At 38.6% G+C, this 27,450-nt stretch overlaps 1 protein-coding gene across 4 annotated transcripts in view; it reads right to left on the bottom strand.

Moving 5' to 3' along the window:
• Positions 1-22,878: 22,878 nt before the first annotated feature.
• LOC124596282 (transcription initiation protein SPT3 homolog) overlaps positions 22,879-27,450 on the bottom strand; it is a 123,458-nt gene continuing 118,886 nt past the window's right edge. For all 4 annotated transcript variants that reach the window (XM_047135372.1, XM_047135375.1, XM_047135373.1 and 1 more), the window contains one exon: positions 22,879-23,238. In XM_047135372.1, the coding sequence (XP_046991328.1) occupies positions 23,104-23,238 (135 nt within the window). In that variant the 3' untranslated portion in view covers positions 22,879-23,103. The remainder of the gene's footprint in view (positions 23,239-27,450) is intronic.

Genomic DNA, 27,450 nt, shown 5'->3' on the forward strand with positions numbered 1-27,450 from the left:
ATACCTCCCAGGATCCTTAGGAAACCTATAAAAAGACAGCTGTGGTGTCTTCTTCCTGTTGTTGCTGCAATTTATTGCGCTACAAACGTTCCCGATGGTAAAATCCATTGTATAAATCAAAATAAACGATCACTATTCGCTTTCACGATCGCGCCGAACTCACAGTTCAACCTACCGGCCGCTTGGGGCGCTGTAGCAACAAAATAAAGGCGAAGTGTCGCGACAGTTATGTTAGACTGTGATCGTAACACAGAATATACGTCAATGCCACTAGGTGGCAGCACATTACGACAGACGTTTCCAAGACGTACGTCCCCCTTTGATTGACATAAATCCCGCTAGATGGTAGCACACTCCTCAAATATGCCAATAATTATTTTTACTACCATTATTACTACTATTATTATTCTCAGTGGTTGCAGCTGTATAAATTTGTACAGACCGTCATCATAACTGTTACAGAAAATGCTATTTAACACTTTGAGGTTTATCTGAATCAACAAATTTGTATGGAGTAAATGTTGGGGCGATCTACTACACATGATAAAGCCCTGAGAGTTTTGAAACTGCTCGTCACCATAAATAAAAAAAATTATCTGCGCAACCAATCTATTGTATAACTAAAAATTTGTGAACACCTAAAATTTATTTTCAGCAGCCACCACTGCCGTTTTGTTAACCTTTATACGTTCACTGATCATTGACACCAGAGCCTAAACCAGCAGTTAAACACACTGCACTAATTTGACGTCATTCTTACCTTTTATGTTTTTCCTTGGTTTTCTTCCATAAAGCAGGATCACTTTTACGGCATCTTGCTTTGCCTTTTGGACCTGGAGTAATTCTTTCTTCCATTGTAATCCTATTTTGTCACAAAACTGCATACGTCTTCAGACTTTACAGACGACAGCTGTAAAAACGCGGGAAAAATATCACGCGTTTCCTTTGACTGGAATATGAAGAATTTCATTGGCTGGTAGGATAAGGCGAGGCGACTATTGGAACGACACTCAGAGTAAATAAGGCAAGTTTTGGAACGATGACCGATTTTTAGCTAATGATTTCTACGCTAAAGAACAACTTTTGAGTGGATATATACTAATCAGTCAATACGCCGTGTACTGAAGAAAATCGGAGTAGGCTTCACTCATTTCGTAAAAAAAAAATTGGATAAGACCAGTTTTGCAACGGACCGCCTCAAATAAAAATGACATTGTACGATTACAGAATGAGCATTATAAAGGGCTTTCTTCCACCAATGGACGTTCCACGAAATGTGCGCAAGAAACATCACAAACAAACGTTGTACAAAAGCGGGAAACTACTACAGGGAAGAAGCAAGTTATGAGGAAGTGGCGTAAGAAGTGCGCGGAACAAGGCAAGCGCAGTGATACACAATACGAGTGTACAACCTGGCCAGACAAACCTGGATACTGCAGTATAATTTCCCATAAGTAGCAAAAACGCGATAATACCGGGGGGAAATACCGCTTATCAAATACAACTTCTTTTATTTCTTTTGACATTGCATGGTTTCTTTTTATGATGTGTAACGTTTGAACTTCTTTCACGAGCACTCAGAAAATGAGATTTTCTTTTGTGTTAAGTCGACTTATTTCTTATTGCGTTGTAAAACGTTCTCTTCAGTTTTTTTGCGAAAGAATTTGTTGTGCTAAATTTGTTTTAATAGCCCTGCAATTGAAGCGATGGGGGACACAAGAGGTCTCCACGTAGGGTGTGATTCGCTTACTAATTTCTATGATAAATGTAGATGGCTAATTCTCTCATACCAGGAGCAAACATGCTACTAAATTGACTACCTTTATCAGAGGCAATATTAAAAATGCGCATTTGAAGTGAACATAATTTCAAATGAATCAAATTTCCTTTTTCCCTCTTATGAATTTGCGTTTTGGAATCCAAATTTTTCCTGAATGCAGTGGATTTGTTGCTTCTTTGAATTATATTTTTGGTACATTATCGACAAATCACGAATATTTCAATGACGCCTGTGACCCCTGTAAGTCTCAGACAGCAAATGGACTTAAAAACATGACCACAATACAGTCGAAGCTTATTTGAAGTAATGCACCTAAGGTGTCGTTATTAAGCCAGTATAGAACATGATCCTACAAGGTTTTGACGTCAGCCTGTCGTTCAGGTGTGTTTAGGAGCGTCGGCTCCGAGCGGTACCTGCCATTTCAGAGTGTTACCGGCCCGCACTAGCATGTTGCCACAGCCCTTGTAATTACCCAACTTGACAGATTGTGATTTTTATTTGTCAACTGAGAGACCACACAACTACATCTGGCATTGGCTAGTATCCAGACATGGCACCGGTCCTATGTATGTACACCAAGACCTGCACAAACATAATGCTATGCTCAGATGGCATCAAACCGCCATTACAGTCACCTTACTTAGGACCATGTAAAGTGGTACAACAAGGAGATCACATGCCTCACATTATCGTTGCAGAGTGTATAATAATTATATGTTATTTATGGTGGTTCACAGCAGAAAAATTCGTAAAGACTTATTATAGGTTTAGTGAACATATTGGAGACTGACATGTTAAGCAACAATATTCGCAAGCAGAAGCAGTCGAACAAAGAAAGCTGGCATGTGTGTCGACAATGGTCACCTTTCTGCCCAACGTGAGAAGTCCAATGACCAGCAGAGTTTGTGCAGCAGCAGTCAGCACTTCGACAGACCGACTGAGCAAACGAGCAATGCTTCCAAGGAGAACAACGACCAGCGCAATTTGCACATCAGTGGTCAACACTCCAGTAACTGTCAGCATGTGCGATGTATGTGATGATGCAGAGGAAGATGAAAGGTAAAACAATGCAAAGCCAGCTGATGTGTCAACATTGGTCATGTTTCCTTCCAACATGAGAAGCATAGACCGACAACTGAAGAGTCAATCACTGCCTTAGAAACTTCGTGACACCGAATGAATACCTCCGACAAAAGGGTGTGAGGAGGTCCTTCGAGGGGAGAAAGGAGACTTGAAGAAACATTGCCTGGATGACCAGACCGATGGTTAGTCAGCGGATGTCATACTACTCGACAGAAGATGATGATGGAACTGCGCTAATAGGGCAATGCAGAAGATGCCAACCTAGATGTTATCAGGAAGAAGTTCATGTGGTACTTATCCTGGTGGCGGATGAGAATGAAAGGACTGCGACCTCACCAAATGCGTCACCTTTGAACTCGGAGGTTGTTGAACTGCACTAGAAGACGCCAAACATGAGTGTTGTTGGTTCGATTCCAGGATGGAGAACTCATGCCCATACCGTAGCCACTTGTTAATAACGCAACGAGCGAATTCAGAAGGAGAAGACCACGCCACCGTTGCAATGAGCCACGGGTATGGTACTGAATGGAAAAATATGCCATGAGCATACATCAGCGGTCACCGGAACCTGCTGGCTATGACTCCGCCGCTTTGCTACCACGAGAAATTGAGCAAGTCAAAACACATTGTATTACTCTGTTTGTTTAAAGGGTCTTGTGTCTTAATAAATGACTGTCAGTGGAACCACCAATATTTCTCTCACACCTGACCCACTGAGCCAAGTAAAGACCTCATTCCACAGCCCACAAAGTGTCGCTTTCTCTTCCGCCATCCCCGACACAATAATGACCTTTGCTCCCCTCTGTCACTGACACTGAATGTCTAGTGTCACTAAAATCCAACCTGCTACATCATTAATAGCAAAACCACTTCTGTCTCACTGCACCATGTGAAACCTGCATACCTCCTTCAAGACGAAATTCCAACTAGGACAACGCAGCACGATCCCCACACAGTTCTAACAGCTTTGTTACTGCCAGCTCAGCCAACCATCGATGTGAAGTAACCCTCAGAACACACAACATGATTAGGTCGGCAAGTCCATTTCCCTACGAGGTTTTTGGACATGCTCCTCTTTCTTGATGGAGGCTGATGAGCACACAATGCGACACTACAGTGTAGTGCAAAATGTGAGATTTTCGTGCATAATTTTGTAATGCTTCTGAGCCAACTGCCAGAGGCACTGCATTCTACGACACTTGTGGGGGTACTTCCATTGTCAATTAGTTACGGAGTTACATTTGACTAATGAATGTTCTAGACGTTGGGTCTGTTCTACTTCCATGTAAAATGCCTCAATATAGTATTCATCGTCAACTAGCTGCCTTTGCAGTTGAATAAAGTGTTAACTGATTATGACGTGTAGAGTCTCTTTCACTGTGTTGGTGGTTAATAGTACTCATAGTCATTTGTTTAGACAGCTGCAGACTCAAGGCTACTCCAACGAAAGATTCCAATCAGTAACATCTAAAACAGAACTTAGGTAAAACTGTGTTACTTGTATGCCTTTTTCTTGTAGATAAGAGAATAGCAAAACACAAGTAATAGTTACTGTTATCTACAAGATAAACCTTAAACCATGTTTCATATGATCCCTCTTCATTGGAATCACTTGGAAAGCAGAGGATGTCAAAACAGAACAAACTCAGCTAATATATTTCATCACCCCCCAGCACCAGATCAAATAGATTTTGTTACTTTGCCATAAACAGTCCACAATGTTTTTTAATTTTTTTGTTACCATTTCCCTGCTTGTCATGGGATCAACTGCTCATAATTTCTCTACTGCAGAATTATAAGCAGCTGCCTTATCTTGATCACTGTATTTCCTGCTCTTAATTTTCTACAAATGTGCGTGACTCCTATACATTTCAATAAATTAAGTAATGAACTATCTAGAGCACTGGCATGTATATGATATATTAAAATGTACTATACACACATAAAAGAGAAACACTAAACTGGTCAAACAGCTGTCTCAAACATGCCACAGATCAGATTTGCGGCGATCTTTTCACACGCTACAATTCATCTGCACAGGTGAGGTTGATGCCCAAAGATCTGTGCAATTTTGCTTAAACCACTAATTCCAACTTCCAGATTGCACACATCTCATATCTACACAAATTTCCTGCTCATACACAACAATCTGTCTGCACAGATGTGATGTGTGCAGACATTTGCACAATTTTCGACGTCCCATTCTTTGTCTCATTTATATTAATATGTTGACAGCCACACACATGGTGAGGGATGTTTTACTGCCGGGCCTGCCCAGACATATCATGATAAGGCATGAGGCAATGCTGTGGCCATCAATGGCATTGTGGTAGACAATGTGTTAATGATACACTTCAGAAAATGCAGGCAAAGTCATGTTATATTGTATATATTATATTCATCAAAGGATGCTTCAGAGGAAACCCTATACACAGCTACTGATAAAGTTCTCACGTATGTCCAATCCTGGTTCAGAGTCGGTTGACAGAAACATTAATGAGACGAATTACATGCAAATTGGGGAAATAAGGAAAAATAAAAGTCTAAATATGAAGTCAAATGATAAAAGTTTTAGAAACAGAAGAATCTACAAAAGTACTTGGTATTAATGTTGACAAAAACTTAAATTATATGGACTATGTAAAGAAACCTGTACAGGGAGTCAACGATCTGTTTTGCTCTAAAAATTATCCCGAGTGTTTGCACCACATAAGTTCCTTTTTAGTAAGGAAAAAACACTAACTGATCTGACCAGTACTGTGTAAGTGAGTGGAGGACATTACATGACCCATACGCCGGCTGAACATGTTGTATCTTCCCCATATTAGTTACTCGTGTTGAGAGTGTGATAACAGTAAAATACATGAAAGTTACTCTTGACTTAACCAGATTGCTTTCCTACCATAACTTACTGCCTTCTGCATGCCAAGGTCATTCTCATTTGCTACTAACGCTATTTTTGTAGAGCTAGAGAGACTGCAGTGTGTCCATAATAATGACTGACTGACTCTACCATGCCATTGGCATGGGTCTGTATAATGTTTTTTTGCCACAGCAGAACAGTCAAACTGCTGAAAAATCAAAATAAGCAGCAACAGGAAGTTCATAAATGGGAACTAATTACATATTGTGTCCAGTAGGGTTCCATTTTTTGGCTCACACTTTGTGTGTGTGTGTGTGTGTGTGTGTGTGTGTGTGTGTGTGTGTGTGTATTAACATGGTGACTGCCATGAGCAGAACATTATGCATAATGACATGAGCCCGCCGAAGCCACAATCAAGCCTCACCCCGGATGCTGTGGCCTGGCAGTAAAACATACACCACTATGCACACAGTAGTCAATGTGTTAATCTAAATAGTAATATTACCAAATGCCAATAGTTTTGTTTGAAAATGACAAAAAATTCAATAAATAGCAAATTAAATATAGTTTTAGAAAGAGCTGACAAAATTTTCACCAACATTTATAACTGGCTTCTACACAATTCACCCTTCTTAAAATTGGAAAAAAACTTACTATATGTAATTCACAAAATGCAAAAGGTTGTCTCTAATGACCTCATTGTCAACAGGACATTAAACCCTAATTTTCCTTCATTTTTTCCCAAGATGTTGACTGTGTCAAACTGTTGAAATGAAATTTGATGATAAATCCAAGTTTGAAGTTGAATGAGTATGCAACAAACCTACTGGAATACTTAGATTAGATTAGGTGTACTTTTTGTTCCAATGGATTCACAGCGAGGAGATTCATCAGAATGTTGAACAGTCAGAAAAATATGAATAAACTATCAATACAGGTTGATCAAACCTGAACACATCTGCCTGGTGGGGAATTTTTTTCCCATTGGCAACCAGCCAGTGGACTGCTGGTGGGGAGTATATTTCCCCATCCATGGCAATGGCTTAGTCTGTGTAGAACTCTTGCACAGGTAGCACGTTTGTTATGTGACACAATACAATATGTTAAGTGAAAGTGTTTCAAGTGAAATGGAAAAATGTAGGTATTCTATTTACCACAGAGTATTCATGTATGAGTCTGAAGTGCATACTGAACCATGTTCAGGTTTCAAAATCGAGTATGATTCATTGATTGATAAACAAATTTCATGAAAGGGGAAGTGTTCTGGACAGGAAATAGACAATCACATACAGTACTCACAGAAGAAGCTCTGGATAATATCAGGTATGCTATGGAGAGGTCTCCTAGAAAATCAGTTCAACGTCTTTCCCAGCAGATGAGAATTTCTTATGGCTCTATTCAAATAGGTACAAAGTTACTGAGTTTACAACTCTATAAAATAACTAGTGCAAGAATTTAAACCAGAAAATCCTGCAAAAAGACTGCAGTTTTGTAAATGGATTCTGAATAAGGTGCATGATGGAGAAACTGCCTCTCACCTAGTGGATAAGTTAATGAACAAAACTGTTCCACTACAAAAGTCATACTGGGGTATGCAACCCGAGTTTGTTTAACTGAATCACCTTCCTACATTGAAGTTCCACTGCTCCAGGTGTGAAAAAAAAAAAAAAAAAAAAAAAAAAAAAAAAGCAGCACTCCATGTTAATTCTAAATGTAAATAAGCCTCCCCACTTCCAGCAGCGATTACTTAATAAAAAGGAAATTGCGCTGTAGTGCAATTGGAAATGATTCACCATACCCTCTTATATAATACAAATGATGTCACTGATAGAATATTCAGTAACATCAGCATGTAGCTTTCAGAAAACAGATTAATGCTAAACTGCCAGCAAAACAAATGACAACTTTTGTACAAGCAAAATTTCATTGTCCCAAGGTAGTCCGCAAGGTCAACCATTTTAAATTATTAAGGCTGAGGGTAGATGGGATGCTTCCTTGCAAGTATCACATTCAACATCTTGTGCAGAAACTGAATGCTGCTATCTTCACTATAAGAAAAATCTCCACTGTCTCAGACACTGAAACTTCGCTTAGTTTCACTCTATTGTGTTGTATGGTGTGGCGTGTCCTTCCATTTCTGGTTAAAAGGGAAGTGTAGCTTTCAAGATGGTATATGCCAGAGAGTGTTTTATGATTTCCCTCTGTATTCTATAGATTCCGAATTCCTCTATAACCCTAAATAAAATTTGTCTGTCAGTACAGTCACATGCTTTTTTTGAAATCGACAAAAATTTGACTTCTTATCGCTCTAGTTCTCAGAATGTTTTTGAGGTTAAATATCTGTTCCATGCATGACTGCCTTTTCAGAAACCAGCTTGATACACACCAATGATGTGACTGGACTGTTCAACTCTTCTCAGCAGGACTTTTGGGAGTACCTTATAAGCACCTGAAAGTAGTAAGACCCTCTGTAGTTCTTTGGATCCATTCAGTTACCTTTCTTATGGAATGACTGTATGAACGCATATTTCCAGTCTTTTGATATCTTTTCAGTTTTTCATATTTCTTCTACAACGCAAAATTTCATCCTCATTGACTTAGCTTTCAGTCTTCCACATTACTGACACAAATTGTCTTCACATTGTGCTTGATTATTCTTGAGCTCCTTGATTACTTGCCTAATTGCACTGAGACTTGGCAGTCTAGAAGTAAATTAGTGTGGATTTGTTTTTTAGCATCCATCTTTTCTGAAGCTCTTTGTATTTTAGCAGCACTTTGAAATACTCTGGCAACTGCTTACACTTCTTTTTTGTTGTTAGTTACTATGCTTCCACCCACGCACCTCAACCATAGATTTGGTGGTTGATACCCCCATAGCTCCTCGTTCAAGATTTTGTAATATTCCCTGGCATTGTTCTTTTTGAATCTACTTCCTCTTCTCTGCTCTTAACAATCTTGGCCATTGCTTTCCTTGTATTCTTGAAATATTCTCATTTTTCCTCAGACTTTTTAAAGTTCCACTTCTTCCAGCATTTTAATGTTCTTTTGCATGCCTCACGACACTTTTCATTCCACCACTTGTGCTTCAGTTCTCGTGGACGGCTTACTAAACTTTCAGATGCTTTGGTTCAGGATTCTTCCATTTCTTCCCAGCTGTTCATCTTCATATTAGACAAATTTTTAAGTACTTATATTTGTTTTGATCTGAAGTGTGTGTCAGTTGTAGGTTTCTTGCTTCCTTTAAGCTTTGGCCTGTTCGGCTGAAATCTTACTTTGGTCTCACACAGCTAGTGGTGTTAATCTTGACACTGTATCTTACTTTGATGTTTAGTGTTTTTCAGTTTTGGCTTGTTACTGCAGCATGATCAATTTGGAAATCCCCTCGTATTGTGTAGGAAGAACCCCCACAAATTCTTCTTCCTTGGGTGGGCTTTGAAGTCTGTAGACACAAATTACAGGTTGAATTGTCTACCCATTTTTATTGGTTCATATATATATGTCAGGGAGTCTCCTGGTATAGTTCTGTATTTTTTTCTCCTACCCACTTTAGCACTGCAGTCACCGAGCAAGATTCTTATGTAATGGTGAGGAATTTTTTTTCACCTTCAAAAGTTTCCTAAAAGTCATCCACTTTCTCTGGGTTTTCTGGAGGCACTGCATTGATAATAGAGTATGCTTTATTTTCAGACTTAAAGGGAGGAAGTGAGCGCCTCTCTGATAGTGACGTAAAACTGATGATAGATTCACTTTTATTCTTTCTGACTACAATGGCTGTACCTAAAATAATAATGTTTCAGCTATTTTTACTGCAGGTTCTCTCTTATCGAATCTGTACCTTTCTGAATCCATTGAGCTTTGTCCAGCTATCTGGTCTCTTGCAAAACACTGACCAGTTGCTTTAATTTCCCTGTTTCCAAGAGTGTATTGATATTAAGGGTTCCAGGCAGATATGTTCATTTGGGCCTTATTTCTGTGTTGAGTTTCTGGGAAACTTTGATTCTTCCACCTGGAGAACAGGCACTGCTTGGTTTTTACTTCAGAGCTTTGTCTCATGAGGTTTTATACTACCTCTAAAACAAGAGTTGTTTCATATGACAACTCAGCCATTCTAATGGTCTCCATCTCCAGCTTCATTGCCAATGAAATCTTTGGTGTGGCCCTGGCAGGGGCTCCTACAAGGTATTATCACCCAGGTCACATTAACCAATGTTTCTTTACTCAGATGTTATTCCTTACCCTCCCCCTTTCTCAATTGAGATTTGGACCAGATATGGCAGAGTTTCCACAAATTTTCTAATCAGCATTCTGTAAATTGAGACTCATTTAATGACCAAATAGCTACAGCTTGCATCATCCCATGCAACTTCACAATAAACGAATAAAACATAATGAATTAAATTAAAAGTGCAACGCCTGTATACAGTGTGTTCCATTTACCTAATGATCGAACACACAGCGCAATAGATGGCAGACATCAAACACACTGTTGCCTGGCAAATCAGATATGTCACCAGTCTACTACCATAAAACTAAATTTAAAATAAATGCAAATAAATTTTGTACATGTAAAGAGACACTGGAACTGCCTGCCATTGTTTTTCATAACTTTCTAAGATCTACTCAAGAAATTATTTATCACCTGATGTAATTCTCGAAGAGAAATATAATTAATTGACTTGCAGACATAATTCTTGAGTTCTTGTAATGTGTGCAGATTTGCTGAGTATACTTTATCCTTTAGAAATCACATGCGGTTTGGGACTTCGAGTGGGCCTGATATTATTGCTGACAACTCTATCATGGAACACATCGTGAATCGCACGTGAAGAAACATTGGCGTAAGAGCCCTTGCTGAATCCCGTTGAACAAACACGAAGCTTTATTCTCTTTCATTCAATTCATTAAAAAATAGTTGCAAAATATTTTGCATATATCTTTCATGGTCAACTGTGTCATAAAAAAATCATACCTGTTACTCTGTAACCACTAACTCTGCACCGCACTCCTATTTTCTGATCTTGAAGGGATTCCTAAGGAAGCAGGATGCTAGTGCTCCAAAGTCGAGAATTTTGGGAATTACCATACTGTTTAAATGGAACCAAGCCTTTTCTGGAAACACAAAAAGGTGAGGAACAGTTTCACCACTATGCACTTGTTTCAAAACCCATTCACAAATCCCAACCCTGTGTGTTGAATCACCAGGTTTAAGTTCTTGCTCTATGGTTACTTTATAGGGCCTCAGCTCAGGTAAATTAACATCTCTTTGTACAGATGTGCAAGAACTTTGTGTGTGCTCTGAAAGATGTCTAATAGACTTTTTATGAGAATTTTCCAGGCAATATACAATGTCATTGAGATGAGCTCCTATGAGCACTGTACGTTGTAGTTCATGCTGCTTGTCATGAACACTTCCTGTTTCACAAAATTTATTCACTAATTTGTGAATTGCATAACGAACTTGAATTCAGACATTTGGAAACTTCTGTTCAAACAAACTCTGCACAATACAAGCAAATCATAAATAAACACTCCTTGTGGAATGGAATAATTGGGTCTTGCCATTGTTGCATTTGCAGATTTCACTGCTACATTTATGATGTTTGTTTCACTGATCAATTGACACTGGCCAAAAAGGCACATAGTGTGGCATTAACAGAATAACATGGGACCCATTTGACCAGCATGTGCAGCTCTAGTGGCTGGCAAACATAACCGTGCATGTGTGGTCATCCAAAAAATTGAACACCCTTTATGAATGGTAATATGTGGTACAAAAAGTTGCTTAGAACACGGGGCAGTAATCGTGTTTTGGTACAAGTAAAACTGAAGTCTTTTATAATAAAAAGAGAATTTTCAAGCATCTTCAACAACAGTAACATTGTTAAGCAATAAAATTAACTTAAAATGATCTGAACTAAATGTAGTACAAGGAATAAAAAGATATATCAGTTGTTCCACAAATACTCTCACAATTTGGTTACTGCAAAACAATGACATTTGCAGAAGTCATCAATGTAATGATACAAGAAACACAAAAATTCAAAAAATTGTCCTACTAGATAAGCAACTAGGAAAAAGAAGTGCTACTGCTACTGCTGCTCCTCCTCCTCCTCTCAACTGGTTTTTTTCATACTAAGGATGCATCAGCTTTCATACGGAATTTTGCAGAAACTTATAATTATGGAATAAAGAATTTTATTCCTGTGGTTGAAGCTATTTCTGACATACACATGACTACCAATAGACTAATCATCTAATATATGTTTTGCAGGTCGTCCAAGGACAAGACTGTTTCCAGAATAGGCTGTGTAGTGTACTCCAAGAAGTGAAGATGAAGAAGAATGGTAAGAAGTCAACATCCACGTACACCTTAAAATTGTAGAAATCAGTTCACTAACACATTCACAGCAATAGTTTTCATCTATCTAGATAAATGAAAATCTGTGTCAAACCAGGATCTTCTGCTTATTCCGAGCAGTTGCCTTAACTGTTTCGTTCATCTGAGCACGTCTGAAAGAGTGATGCAAACCTGCAATATCACCAATGATTTGATCCTTTTACTGCCTAATAAACTAGATGTTCTCCAATGATGGAAGTGAGAACAGCAGCAAAGAGGATTGGACTTAAAAGAGATTCTGGTCTAAATCACAGACAAGGTGATGTTATTAACCACGGAAACACTGAAATCAATTAAATTAGTTCACTAATGTAGCCATATTGTTCATCTGTAGTGATAAATGAAAGATTCTGCTGTGAGGAATCTCAAATCAGCGTGTTATAAGAAATCACTTTATAAATAATTAGACCACATATGAGAACACTATTTGAGGATAATATTGGTGATAAAGTTTTGACATGTTAGAGTTCAAGATCCCAACATGTACAGATATTTTAATTTTCAGGTATGGAAAGTGTAGAAACAAATACAATAATGGTGCTTCACTATGAACCTATTACACTGTCGTAACAGGCGGAGAGGTGCTACTCCGATGTGGCACATCCCCAGGTGGCGGATAGGAGGGGTCCTCACTGACTTGCCAGCAGACTTGAGCGAAATGAAATAGCTCTCACAGACCAAACACAAATCCTATGTATTAACACTCCAGTTATATCTTGAGCAATCTTCGGAAAGCTCCACCATTCCAACCTTACAAGTTTTATGGATTATGAGTGGAAAAGAAAACAAATTACCCAGGGAGTAAAAGCTCTCAACCTCAGATTGCAAGCAGGCATTTCGGATTCAGGGGAGCCTGCACTTTCTGCTCGTTTTATTGAAAGAACCTGAAAAACTCAAATTCTAGAAGAAATATAATACAGGAACACTGAACATTAACTCATTGATCAGAACAGGGAAACATCAAGAACTGACTGAAGCACTTGAACACCGTAATATCCTCATTCTGGCGTTACAAGAAACTCACTATACTGATGAAAATTCTTTTGAAATGGGCAATTACAGAATTTATAAAGGAAAACCAGCAGAGTATATCTTTGGAAAATGCCCTCTATTAGATACAGCCTTTATTGTTAGAAGAAATATAACGGAGTCCATAACAAACTTCAGCTCTACATCCAACAGGCTCTCATCATTGATGATCAAAAGTAAAAACAAAATGTATGCACTACTAAATGCTCATGCTCCAACAAATATTGACAATAAAAAAATCTGAACAAAGTACAGACTTTCTGGGAAAAGTAGAAGACACCATTCAGAAGATTCCAAAAGAAAATGTCATCATTCTGCTCGGGGATTTTAATGCACAGCTTGGCAAGGAGAAGAAATACAAAAACATCATTGAAGAATACCCAGCGCATAAGAGGACAAACAACAATGGATTAAGACTTGTGGAACTCTGCCAAATCTTCAACCTCAAAATTATGACTACACACTTCAACAAACATCCCAAAAAGATGAGGACTTGGAAAGCACCAAATCAACTCCTCAGAGAGTTCTAAATTGACCAGATAGCCATTACTAGAAGAGAATTTAAGACAATTCAAAATATTAAGGTACAGAAAGAAGCCAAAATAAATACAGATCACTATCTTGTTAAGTCTAAAATTAAATTCATCCCAAATTCAGCAAGGAATAATAAAACTATCAGAAAGCATTTTGAAACCAGGAATATTGAGGCATATACTAAAAATTATTTCAAATCAAAATTACAAGGTGAGACTTGGGACGAAATGAAGTCTTAATGATATCTGCAGAAGAATCTCTTCCAACCAAAACTAAACACAAGAATATCTGATGGAATGGAAAGAGCAATGAAGCTCTGGAAAAAAGCTATGGCAAAAATTTAAATTGAATCTGACACTAAACAACCTAGAAAGGTTCAGAGAAGGTAGAAAAATAGCCTCCTACACAATCAGAAACGAAAAGAGACTGTATGAAAGACTATTCCTTCAACAAATACAGGTGTACTTTACTCAAAACAAATCCAGAGACTATTATCAATCTTTCAAAAGACACCTGAAAGGTTATGAACCAACCACTTTATATTTTCGTGACAAATCAGGGAAATTAGATAAAAATGACAAAGAACACTGCAACATTTTAGCATACTATTTCGAAGATCTTCTCAACTGTAAGGCGCCTCCAGAAAAACCGGAATTCAAAACTCCAGAAGAAATTCCTGCAGAATCACATCCACCAACTCTAAATGAAGTCCGGCAAGCTATAAAATCCCTCAAGAACATCAAATCATTTGGTGAAGATGGAGTCACAGCTGAACTTTTGAAACTAGGTGAGAAAAAAGTAGCACTACACCTCGGTACAATTATTAAGGTAATTTGGAGAACTGAGAAGATCCCAGAAGATTGGAGGACGGCACTTATTCATCCACTTCACAAAAAGGGTGACAGATCAGATTTGAACAATTGCAGGGGGGGGGGGGGGGGGGATTTCCCTTCTATCCGTTCCATACAAGGTCCTTTCCAAGATATTACTAAACAGGATTGAACCAGTTCTCAATGCACAGATAGGAGAATATCAAGGTGGATTTAGAAAAGGGAGAGGCTGTTTGGAGCAAATTATTAACCTTAAAAACATAATTAGAACATGTGCCGGTTAACCTCATGTTAAGATGTTTATCTATCTTAGAAAAGCGTATGACTCCATAGACAGAGAAAGGGTCATTAGAACTCTGGGGGAATTTGGAAAAGATTATGAGGGAGACATTGGAGGAATACACACAACAAAAAGTAAAGGGAATTTCTTCCGGAGGATCAGTTAAAGGCCTTATGATACATGCACTAGCTTTTGCAGATGATATTGCTCTCCTATCCACAAATATAGCAGATCCAATTTAACAAATAGAAATCTTAGCAAAGCATGAAGCTAAATTTGGTTTACAGATATCACAATAAAAAACTAACTTCATGTCTAAAAAATATAAGGAAATCAAAGCAATGCACACAATTACTGGATGTATCGAAATATTTGGGAGGAACAATAATGGATACTGGCATAGAAAAAGAAGCTGTCAAACTTCGAGTAGATGAACTTAGGAGGGCACACATTTTAACACAGAAGCTGTACAACAAAAGATGCCTATTTCAAAATGCAAAGTTATTACACTAAAATACAGTGACGAGAACAGAAGTTCAATATGCAGCAGAAACACACTACTTCAAGAACAAAGGACTAATAGATGAGCTTGAGAAGAAGGAAAGAGTAATTCTAAGGAAGATTGTTGGTGGACAAAAAATGGTGAAAAATGGGAAAAGATGAGAAATGAGATGATCTACCAATTTATTAAACCAGTCTCAACAGAAATGAAAAAGAGAAGGCTGATGTTCTTTGGCCATCTGGTGAGAATGGATGATGGCAGATTAATGAAGAAAATCTTCAATATAATTCAACATACGAAAACACCCAACTCCTGGTTGCAAGGAATAAAGAAAGACCTCGTTGAACTTTGACTTACAGAAATGGATGCAATGAATAAGGACAAGTACAGAGATGCAATAACTGAATTCGAGGTTTTACTGGAGGCTCCAAAACCGAATACCAGCACGAAACTAACAGCTGAACATCTGGCAAAAATGGCAGGAGGCAGAAGAGCAGCCCGAGAGAAGAGAAAGAAAAAAGTGAACATGAAATAGAATTTGTAACGTGGTCCTTAGTTGGTAAATTCATGTAAATAAATAAATAAATAAAGGTGCTTCAACACGTCGTGTGATTGATAGGACCAAAATGAAAATGTTTTAACCTAAGATTCACATTTAAATGAGTAAAATATTTCAAAACTAATCAAATTGTTGAAAGCTGCAACCTACTGTTTCAGGGAAGAGAACAGAAAACTTTTTAAGACATTAAAAAAAGGGCAATCTGTGTCAGTCAACGCTTCTTATTACTTTAACTTCTGTAAGTGCTACGAATGTGCGAGATACTCCTACTTCTAATTGACTCAAATTCCTCATTAAATTATTTGATCTGCTATACTTGACTGGATAAGTTAGTTCACAAGTTGGAGTAAGACACACTACTCCCACATGCTAATTAATATTAACCATTACGATGTTTCAACTGGTCTTCAGACTGGCTTATAACTACTATTAATTTTTAAAGACACATTTGTAAGGATTTCAAAAATAATCTGGCCACTCCCACCACTTTTGGAAGTGTCCCTTCCTTATTGCCATAATGGTTGATTTTAAAAAAGGAAAGAAGGAAGACTAGGGTCTATGGTCCCATCAAAAATAAAACGATTAGAGACATAGCACAAGTTCAGATTGATAAGAAATAGAGAAAGATATTAGCGATGTGATTCTGAAAAGCACCATCCTGGCGTTTGGTGTAAGTGATTTACAAAATCAACAGAAAACCTAAATCTGGATGGGCAGATGGAGATTTGTAGTGCTGTCCTCATAAATGTGAGTCTGGTTTTCCTAATCACTGTGTCACCTCCCTCGGACTGTTGTCTTTAAAGACATCTAATACAGACTAGATTTTCTCATGATGTTTCCGTTATTTTTATTTCAAGGTAAAATCTAAGCTGTGTAAGATGTCATTCACATCATTAATTATTTCATTAATAATAGCAACAAAAAGGAATCATCAGCAAATTACAAGACAAAATCTGATAAAAGACAACATCACAACCTTTGAGTCAAATTTATTAATTTTTCCTTCAGATTCTGTAAGAACCATGAAAACTCACTGCTGATGTCTAAAAGTGTGAAATATAACGCTTCATTAAACAATTTGGTCCTAAACCTAGTATGTCATACAATGACAGTAACATGTTATTTGTTGGCTTAAGTCACTGTTTAAAAATAGTTTATATCAACAGTGAAATAACTGGGTTATATATAAATTCAGGGAGATTGCATATGAAGTGCTAATCAGTTATGTAGTCACAAAGTATTAAACTCCACCTGCACATGGCTTATGAGGTTCAAACAATGAATTTTACATTAGTTTTTGTTAATGTTAATACAACAAAAGATTTACTACAAGAAAGTCCCTATTTTCAGGTTTTTTAAACTAGTTTTTAGTGATACGCAGGCTTTACTGGTTGCACACAGTAAATTTTGTTACTTGGGATTTTTTAAAATTTCCTGTGCTACTTGATGATCAGTGAGATGTCAGAAGAAGAAATAATCTCAGGGAGTATTGATTTGCTAGTCGCTGAATTAAGCATTGTCTTTCTTGAATGAAACGTCTACGATTTTGTACCATCTTCACAGCCTCCTACTTACCGTGACCACCCAGATTGCTTCTCCTGTCATGTGCTGTTGCTCACAGTCTGTCTTCGACAGCCAGAGACAGTGGTTGTGTGTGTGTGTGTGTGTGTGTGTGTGTGTGTGTGTGTGTGTGTGGGTGCGCGCGCTCTTTTTGTCTATTTCAGGAGGCGGCCTTTTTCCTGAAAGTTTACTTGTTTAGCAGTCTTTTTGTTGTGCCTGTCTGTGAATCAACAGCACCACTGTATGGTAAGTAGCTACACACGCGCTACGACAGACATTCCTGACATCTTGAGCAATCGGGTATTCTGCCAGATATCAGATACACGATTCACGAGGTTTTCTCTGTAGACTCTCTTTATAACACTGTTCCAGTATCCGGGGATCAGTGCCAGAACCCTTGTCTCATCATAAATCATGGAATGGATGAATTTCAGACAGTGCTTGGCAATGGCTAATTTAGTTGTCTGCCTCAGTCTAGTGTTCCCCTTATGAACTTTGCATCTGATGTTTCTTGACTTTCATCTGTGACTGTGTGATTATTGTCTTAATGTGGTCTGCTACTATTTCTTGATATTTCATCCAGTCTTCTAATTTACTTTCCCCTTTCTTGATGGGTTGCAAGTCCCCAAGGGTAATCTTGAATAATATGTATCTCTTTGGCACACTTTTCTGTCCCCATGGGACAGTTGAGAATATTCCACTGTAGATCCGTAGCGATGTGAACACAGAGTTATACTGACATCAGATAGGCACTGTCCCACTCTCAGAATCAATGCTGATGATCCACCATTCAAAACAAAAACCGAATTCATCAACAATTTCAAATAATGTTGCTACATAACTATCTTGACAGTCACATCCACAAACATGGCCTTGGACATTAAAATCTCCACAAATAAGGTAAGGCGATTCTATCTAACTCATTAAATGGTGGCATTCCTTTCTTAAGATATCCATTCCTGGTGTGTATTTTCGACAGAGGCCTTGTTGGCCAAAAGCTCACTTTTCAACAGTCTTTTTGTTGTGCTGATTTGTGACTCAGCATCTCCCTTATATGGTGAGTAGGAGCCATCCTTTTCATAATATTGTTACATTCCATCCTGGATTTTCCATTTTTTCATACTTCAGACGTTTTGTTGTTAGTAGATAAGAACAGGCAAGTACAAGGGTTGTACCAAAAATAAGGTTCCAATATTTCTTTACAAATAAAAAACATAGTTTATTGTTATTAATTTATACATCGTTGAAAAGCTTACACTTTTGTCTATTTTTCAATATAGTCTCAATCTTTTTCGACACACTTTTGAAGACTGTGCTCCAGCTTTTGTATTCTTAAGTCGAAGAAGTCTCCCTCCAACCTGTTGAGAAAGTGTGTGACCTCTGCTTGGACTTCTTTGCTGCTGTTGAAGCATTTGCCACCTAAGCGTTCTTTTAGCTTGGGGAAGAGGTCATAATCGCTGGAGGCTAAGTCCGGGCTGTACAGGGGATGGGGCATAACAGTCCACCCAAATTTCTTCAAAAGCTCCTGTGTTTGACGAGTGGCATGGGGTTGAGCGCTGTCATGAAGAAGGGTTACTCCCTCCTTCAGTTGTCCTCTCTGGCGATTCTGGATTGCTCACCAGAGTTTGGCCAATGTTTCACAATATCTGCCTGAGTTTATTGTCGTCCCAGGTTGCATGAAATCTATGAGGAGTACTGCCTTCCAAATCCCAAAACACAGTCGCCATAACCTTTCCTGCCGACTGCGCTTGTTTGAATTTCTTTGGTGTGAGTGACCCGAGTGACGCCATTGACAAGACTGTTGTTTTGTTTCAGGGGTGTAATTAAACACCCATATTTCATCTCCCATGACAACAGAGTCCAGCAACTTCTCCTTGTTGCCTCCCCACTCACACTGTTGAAGAAACTTGCGAGCATAGTCAAGGCGTCCATCAGTCAGCATCCGGTGATTCAGCGAGCACACACCTTGCGATAACCCAATGTTTCTCTTACAGTTCTTTCAGTGGTGCTGTGGGAAGCTTTAGGAATGAGTTGAACAAGTTCACGGACAGTGACCCTATGACCTTTGAGCAGCTCACTATTGATCATCTGGACAATCGCATCTGGAACCGGCCGGTGGATTTCCACTCCATTCATCATCGTAAACTTCCATGCGACCCTCAGCAAAAGCACTGCACCATTTGCGGATGTGCTGAACGGACATGCCCTCTTCACCATAAACCTCAGTCAGTAGCCAATGTACCTCCACGGGCAGCAAATTCTTTGCATGGAGAAACCGGATTACGGCTCTAACATCGCACTTGGCGAGAGCAGCTATCAGCACTTCCATCTCTGTCGGCTGCCAAGCCCACACTAAGCAGCTTAGCGAATTGCGGACGGGCGTGCTCGAGAGTGGGGGGAACCACTGGCCATGGCACTGTTGTCTGCTTTAGCCTAGCACCTTCTCTCAAGGTTGTAGCTCATTGGGAGCATTACTTTTGGTACAACCCTCGTAACTGTGAGACTGTATGCGAATGGCTCATGATGGTATGGACTCAGCTTCTTAAATATTTTTACAATAAAATTAATTGATGAAAAGTGGAAACTTAAAAATGAAGCAGGTGAAATGGAATACAAATGTTTAAAAAATGAGATTGACATGAAGTGCAGAACTGCTAAGCAGGAATGGCATTAGGACAAATGTAAGGATTTAGAAACATACTTCGCTACGGGAAAGATACATACTGCCTACAGGAAAATTAAAGAGGCATTTGAGGAAGAGAGGTATCAAGAGCTCACATGGTAAACAAGTTCTGAGTAAAGATTGGAAAGCTGAAATGTGGAAGGCGTATACATAGTGCCTGTACAAGGGACATGGATTTGAAAGCAACATTATAGAATGGGAAGTGGACATAGATGACGATGAGATGGGAACCATAATTCTTTGAGAAGAATTTGGCAAAGCTCTGGAAGGTTTAAGTTGAAACAAGGCCCTGAGGGTAGTCAATATTCCATCAGAACTGCTGATAGCCTTGGGAGAGCCACCAATGACAAAACTCTTCTATCTGGTGCGCAAGATGTACATGACAGGTGAAATACTCACAGACTTCAAGAAGAAGCTTGTACAGTAACCAGATGGCAGTTACAGGAGTCGAGAGGCATGAAAGGGAGGCAGAGGTTGAGAAAGGTTGTAGCCTATCCACAATGTTATTCAATATGTACACTGAACAAGCAGTAAAGGAAACCAAAGAAAAATTTGGAACTGAAATTAAAGTTCAGGGAGAAGGAATAAAAATGTTGAGGTTTGGCAATGGCATTGTAATTCTGTCAGAGACAGCAAAGGACTTGGAACAGCAGTTGAATGGAATGGACGTTGTCTTGAGTGCAGCATATAATGAACATCAACAAAAGCAAAATAAGGATAATGGAATGTAGTTTAATTAAATAAGATTATCCTGAGGGAATCAGATTCGGGAACGAGACACTTCAAGTAGTAGATGAGTTTTTCTATTTGGGCAGCTGAAGTAGAGAGGACAGAAAATGGAGACTGGCAAGGGCATGAAAAGCATTTCTGAAGAAGAGAAATTTGTTAACATTTAATTCAGATTGAAGTGTTCTGAAGTCTTTTCTGAAGGCATTTGTCTGGAGCGTAACCATGTGTGTAAATGAAACATAGACGATAAACAGTTCAGAGAAAAAGAGAACAGAAGCTTTCAAAATGTGGTGCTACAGAAGAATGCTGAAGATTAGATGGGTCGATCACGTTACTTGTGGGAGGGGATCAGTTGATAGGACACATTCTCAGACATCAAGGGATCACCAATTTAGTACTGGAGGGAAGTAAGGGGGTTAAAAACCATAGAGGGAAATCCAAGAGATGACTACAGTAAGGAGATTCAGGAAGATGTAGATTGCAGTAGTTACTCAGAGACGAAGAGGTTTGCATAGGATACAGTAGCATACAGAGCTGCACCAAACTAGACTTCCGACTGAAGATCACAGCAACAAACTCAATATGTAATATTGTAATGTTGGTGAGATTTTGTTGTGCCTATCATAAACTTAGCATCTCTGCTATATGGCAAGTAGGAACTATCCTTTTCATAATATTGTATTGTCTGTAGTGAGTTGTGTGTGGATATGGATTATGTAAGATAGGGTGGATGGGAAAATGTTGCGGTATACATTTTTCTTGATACTCAATCGCTCTGCTGACAATTCCCTATACTTTTGATGCCTGGATATTGTGCTGTACGAGTATGCTATATTTGGTATTGTTATTGCTGTTGCTGTTATGGTATTGGCTGCATTACATCAGGCAACTGATCTTGAGTTACAGGTGCACTTACTGCTTCCAACACCCGTTGTTGTAGGGGTGGAAATTCCTTTTTATATATATATATATATATAAAATATTATCTCTGCACCTTTTATTGTTGGTGTTTATGAGATTGGCATGACTTGTCTGTAGTGAAATCAAATAGTAGAAAATCCAGGAATGGATAATGACAATATTATGAGGAGGACAGTGGCTGCCCACTACGTAGCAGCAGATGAAGGCCTTTCTGGCTGAAAGTTTCCTTGCTAACAGTCTTTTTGTTGTGCCCATCTGTGACTCAGCATCTCCGCTATATAGTGAGAAGCGACTATCCTTTTCATAATACTGTCTTTTCTGTAGTGAGGAGTGCACTGTGACAGTATACACAACACGGCACTTCTTGGATGCAAACATCTACTGAATGCAGACCATAGCATTTACTGCATCTAGTTTTGGTTTTGCACTGTGGGACATGATAGTTATATCATAAACAATCCCTGCATTGCATTACTGGAGCAATATATCTTTTTATTGAGTATCTCCTACCCAAGATCATCACATGAAGTGATAACATTTGTGACCTACATGCAAGTCTTGCAGACCAGTATTGTCACCTTCCGTGTGTATCATTTGACGCTAGTAACTACGTATTAACCCTGCATTTTTGTGTAGATTTGTTTATCTTTTAGCATTGTATCAATACAATATATGATCACATATTTATATAACAATAAATTGGGAATACACCCATACAGGTTTTTTCTTTAAATATAGGTACCTGCAGTGGATTGTTTGCTGCAACTGCTGACTTTAGTTCAATTTTCACTCTGTTTCTGTCTGACAGATTAATATTTATGATATCCTTTTGAAGGATGGCACTGTAAGGATACATCAATTTACCAACAGAAATGGGATGCAAATATCCAATATTTTTGCCTACACTTTCCACAAACAATGAAAGGCCCTAGATCCATTATACTGTACCTGTTATTATCTCTAACATTCACTGCTGGTCCCCTAACTGATTAGTGATGTCTTGCACCAATACTACTACAAGGCTACATTCGACACATTCGACAGTATGTGTACCAATTCTCTCTGTCATGTCAACATCTAAATGAAGTAAGGCTTACAGTTATAATGTTTGAAATCACTGTTCTTCAGTTTACCTTTTTCTATGTAAGCATTTATAATGCAATTACTTACAAAAACAGCAGAAATAAAATAAATTACCTAATTACACTGTACAGCTTACATATCATTTTCAACTTGTTTTAAAGTGCTAATCAGTACAAAGTCAGTCAACATGTCAGTAAGTCACGTGAAACCTACAGACAATATCTGAAAAAGATGGAGTCTCAACTGTATGATTTTTTTTTTTTCCTTCCGTCAGCATGCTAGAAGCCTTTTATGGACTTGGGGTCCCACATTTCGTGAAAATGTACTGAATGGATAGAAACACGGAGACCAATAACGTGCTAAAGCCGCTTCAATCTCTGAAGGAATTACTGGTGTTATGCCATACTGAAACAAACAAAACATGAAAGGAAAAAAAATTAATTTTATCAACAACTGCAAGAAGTTCACAGGAATAAAGCTGCATTCATACTCCTCAATATTGGAAAACTATTGCAGGACTTTGTGCAAATGCACGCACACATGAACACATATGAATAAAACATGACAGGAGTATTCTCTTATTAGTAACAATTCAGCAGCAGTTCAGAAAACTATTGCAGGACCATAAAATTTGTGCAAATGCACGCACGCGTGAACACATATGAATAAAACATGACAGGAGTATTCTCTTATTAGTAACAATTCAGCAGCAGTTCAGAAAACTATTGCAGGACCATAAAATTTGTGCAAATGCACGCACGCGTGAACACATATGAATAAAACATGACAGGAGTATTCTCTTATTAGTAACAATTCAGCAGCAGTTCAGGTTATAGATTTTAGGAGGTAACATCATCATCTTTGATACTATGAAACAAATATCTCTTTGCTTTCCATATTCTGGGATGAGGTAGTATGGACTAAAACAAGAAATTTTCCAGTAAACACGAGTTCTAAAACGTGTACCTTAAATCCTATGGGCACTTGTTCAATAGAAGAGATTTGCTTCACAGTATTGAGGATGAACAAGTGCTCATAACTCTTATGATGTAAACTTTAGGGCCTTTGTTTAATGACTTTTTTTGTTCTGGAAGATCAATCCTGTCATGTGAATATTGACAATTCCTCCTGGGAAACTGCATATAGAATGCACAACTTTCAATTCAAAGTGTGCCATGTATCCCATTGAGGGTCATACAAATATAATGTCCGAGACTAAATGAGCTAATGCTACAATTAATACGCATTTGGGAGAAGGAGTCACTGTCTGGCTACCCTAATTTAAGTTTTAACCTACATCCTTCAAGCATGACCACAACAGATTTATTTCATCATCCTACGAACTAAAATCACTCATAACAACCTTAGTTCTAATAGCCTTGACGACTAGATACTGAACTTGTCAGTTTTTCGATGAGTTCTAATGATTTATTTATACTCTATTTTATTTTATTTTTTATTTACTTGTATAGTTACATAGGACCAAATTGAGGAGCAAATCTCCAACGTCGTGGAACATGTCAGTACATGAAATTATGACAAAAAGTAACAACAGATAAAGTAAAATGTTTATGAACCCAAAAAAGTCAAGCCATAAGTTTAAGTAAATGCAATCCAGAATATAATATAAGAATCAGTTTAATTTTTCAAGGAACTCCTCAATAAAATAGAAGGAGTGATCCACAAGGAAACTCTTCAGTTCTAATTTGAAAGTGCATGGATTATCGCCAAGATTTTTGAATTCTTGTGGTAGCTTATTGAAAATGGATGCAGCAATATACTGCACACCTTTCTGCACAGAAGTTAATGAAGCGCAATCCAAATGCAGATTGGATTCGTGTGTGGCCTCGGTTGCCTGAGACAGCAGTAATGTGTGTGCGAGTGGCGTTTGCGTGAGTGTTCTAGTGTGTGTTTGCCGTCTAATTCTGAAGAAGGCCTTACTGGCCGAAAGCTGTTATTTGTGACAGTCTTTTGTTGTGCCTATCTGCGACTCAGCATCTCCACTATATGGTGAGTAGCAACTTTCCTTTTCACAAGATGGTTATTATCTGTGATATTTAACCGTTTCATAACAGACCAGAGAAAAATCTTTGTGCATCAGTAATGAACAACATAAAATTTCCAAAAACAAAAAAATCAAAATATACTGATGAGCCAAAACATTATGACTGCCTGTGTATTAGCTGATGGTCCACCGCTGCAACATTACACAGAAGTGATTACAGATGGTATGAATTCCAGAAGTCCTTGGTACGTTTCTGGAAGCATGTTTCACTGGATATCTATGTACATGTCACACAATTTCCAAAAATTACAGGTTGCTCATTTGTGTCCACAGAGCTGGTGCCCGATAGCATCCCAGATACATTCAGTAAGGTTCAGATCAAGCGAATCTGGTGGCCACAATATCTAGGTGAGTTCGCTAGCATGTTCCTCTAACTACTGTAGCATGATTTAGTCTTGCGAGATGGACATTATACAGCTAGAGGATGCTATCACCAGTGGAGAAGACATCAAGTATGAAGGGATGCCGATGGTCCACAATAATGTTCATGAAGTCTACCACCAATTGTTGACTACTAACACAGGTCCCATGGAAGACCAGCTGTACATCTTTCATAGTATAATAATGTCCCCACTGACCTTTGTTCACAGCATGGTCCATGTTTTGAGCAGTCTTTTGCCTGGACAATAGCCTATTCAGACACCATCATCAACCTTGAGTAACAAGAAATGAGTTTTATCTGCAAGGGTGGTCAAATTTCAATGATCCCATGGCCATGGATTATCTGCTGCACAGCCCCATGTTCATCGCTGTGTGCCGAATGGTGTCCATCAAAACACTTGTGTCTGCACCAGTAATGTACTATGTTGTCAATCTTCCACAGATTGCCATCCATCTTGTTTTGCTTCTCTCATGTCATGGGATCTTCAACACCTTGTCGATTGTTCACAGTTTCACTGCCCTTCAACCATTTTCAATAGACACTTAGGACAGTAGTATCAACCAGCTTCACTGATTTCTGAGAACTCTATTCCCAGGTGCCAGACCATAAGAAAAAAATGGCTCTGAGCACTATGGGACTCAACTGCTGAGGTCATTAGTCCCCTAGAACTTAGAACTAGTTAAGCCTAACTAACCTAAGGACATCACAAACATCCATGCCCGAGGCAGGATTCGAACCTGCGACCGTAGCGGTCCTGCGGTTCCAGACTGCAGCGCCTTTAACCGCACGGCCACTTCGGCCGGCAAACCATAAGAATGTGTGCTTTGAAGGCCATTAAAAGTCCTTTGATTTCTGCACCTACAGCAAGTATCATCACTAGAACAATTTTCCATTTGTATCTGCTCCACTTACATACTTTACTAACCATGTCATGTACCTGCAATGCCATCAGGCAACACTCTGTTTCATTGTGGGCACTCATTATCATGTTTTGGTTCTTAATGAAAACATTATTACTGTTTCATTATCAATTTAGTTCGCTGATCTCCTTTATGTTTCTAGCCTTTCCTGTAGCACATAACTGAATTGGTGAAAGAAAGAAATTCATGGCAATCGATACAATTCAAGAATTCACAACAAAATGGTATACAATAAGCTATACCAACGACTGAACAGGAGTATGACAGCTGCTATTGGCTTTACTTATTGCTTCTTATTAAGGAACATTAAAAAGTTCACTAATTTATCCTGTAGTGTAATTTGTCGTTTATTTAATCGCCCAGAAAAAAATCTCAAGGTTTTGAACATGGCTGCAATTCAGCAACTGTCCATGCAAGAGCTTTTCAGTACATTAGAAGTAACAGCCAACCATTTGCATAATACGAGTTTATTAAACCTTGAACATTGTTTCAAAGGTTTTAAAACCATATTCTGAAGAAGATGTATGACCTATTCTATGTCCAGTAAGAATAATTATCTTGTTATTTTTCAATCCACAGTTGATTGCTGTTCAACATTTTAGTAATGTACTATTTTTAGACCTACCCTAGTGCCTGAGCTGCTTTGTTAAATTGACCATCTCAACATACAGTCAGAATTGGGAATACTGTGGAATAATCTGGGGATCTTACTCATCATGTGAGTAACTCAGTATCACACAGACAGTTCATAGACACATACGCCTTATGAGGATGAGTATTGCCTCTCGTATAGAAGTAGCACATGAGGAAGTAGGATGTCAATGACTTAACACTGTTCCGTCAGAGTTCCCTCAATTACTACCAACTGCGACCTGATGTCACATGATACCAGAAGTAACACTGCAGTGATTCTCCAAAACAACGTTTCCATGATACTCGCTGGCAACGGTAATCCAGGGTTGTGCAGCACTGCATTCATCACCGAACACAATGCAACACCATTTAACAGCAGTCCATGCTTCCCGGTCATAGCACCACACCGTGCACAGCCATTTGTATTATGGTGTTAACAGTAGCCCAAATATGGGATGATAATTCCTTAACCCAGGTACTGCTAGTCCCTAAACAATAGTGACAATGACATACAATGTTGCATGGAGTCCACTACTTGTTCCAAGACAGCAGATGCAGGTACGAAGGGATTATGACGTACTTTGTGTACGAGACATCCCTTGCTGTGGTCAGATGTG

This window comes from Schistocerca americana, chromosome 2, assembly GCF_021461395.2.
Source record: "Schistocerca americana isolate TAMUIC-IGC-003095 chromosome 2, iqSchAmer2.1, whole genome shotgun sequence".
NCBI classification, from domain to species: Eukaryota; Metazoa; Arthropoda; class Insecta; order Orthoptera; family Acrididae; genus Schistocerca; species Schistocerca americana.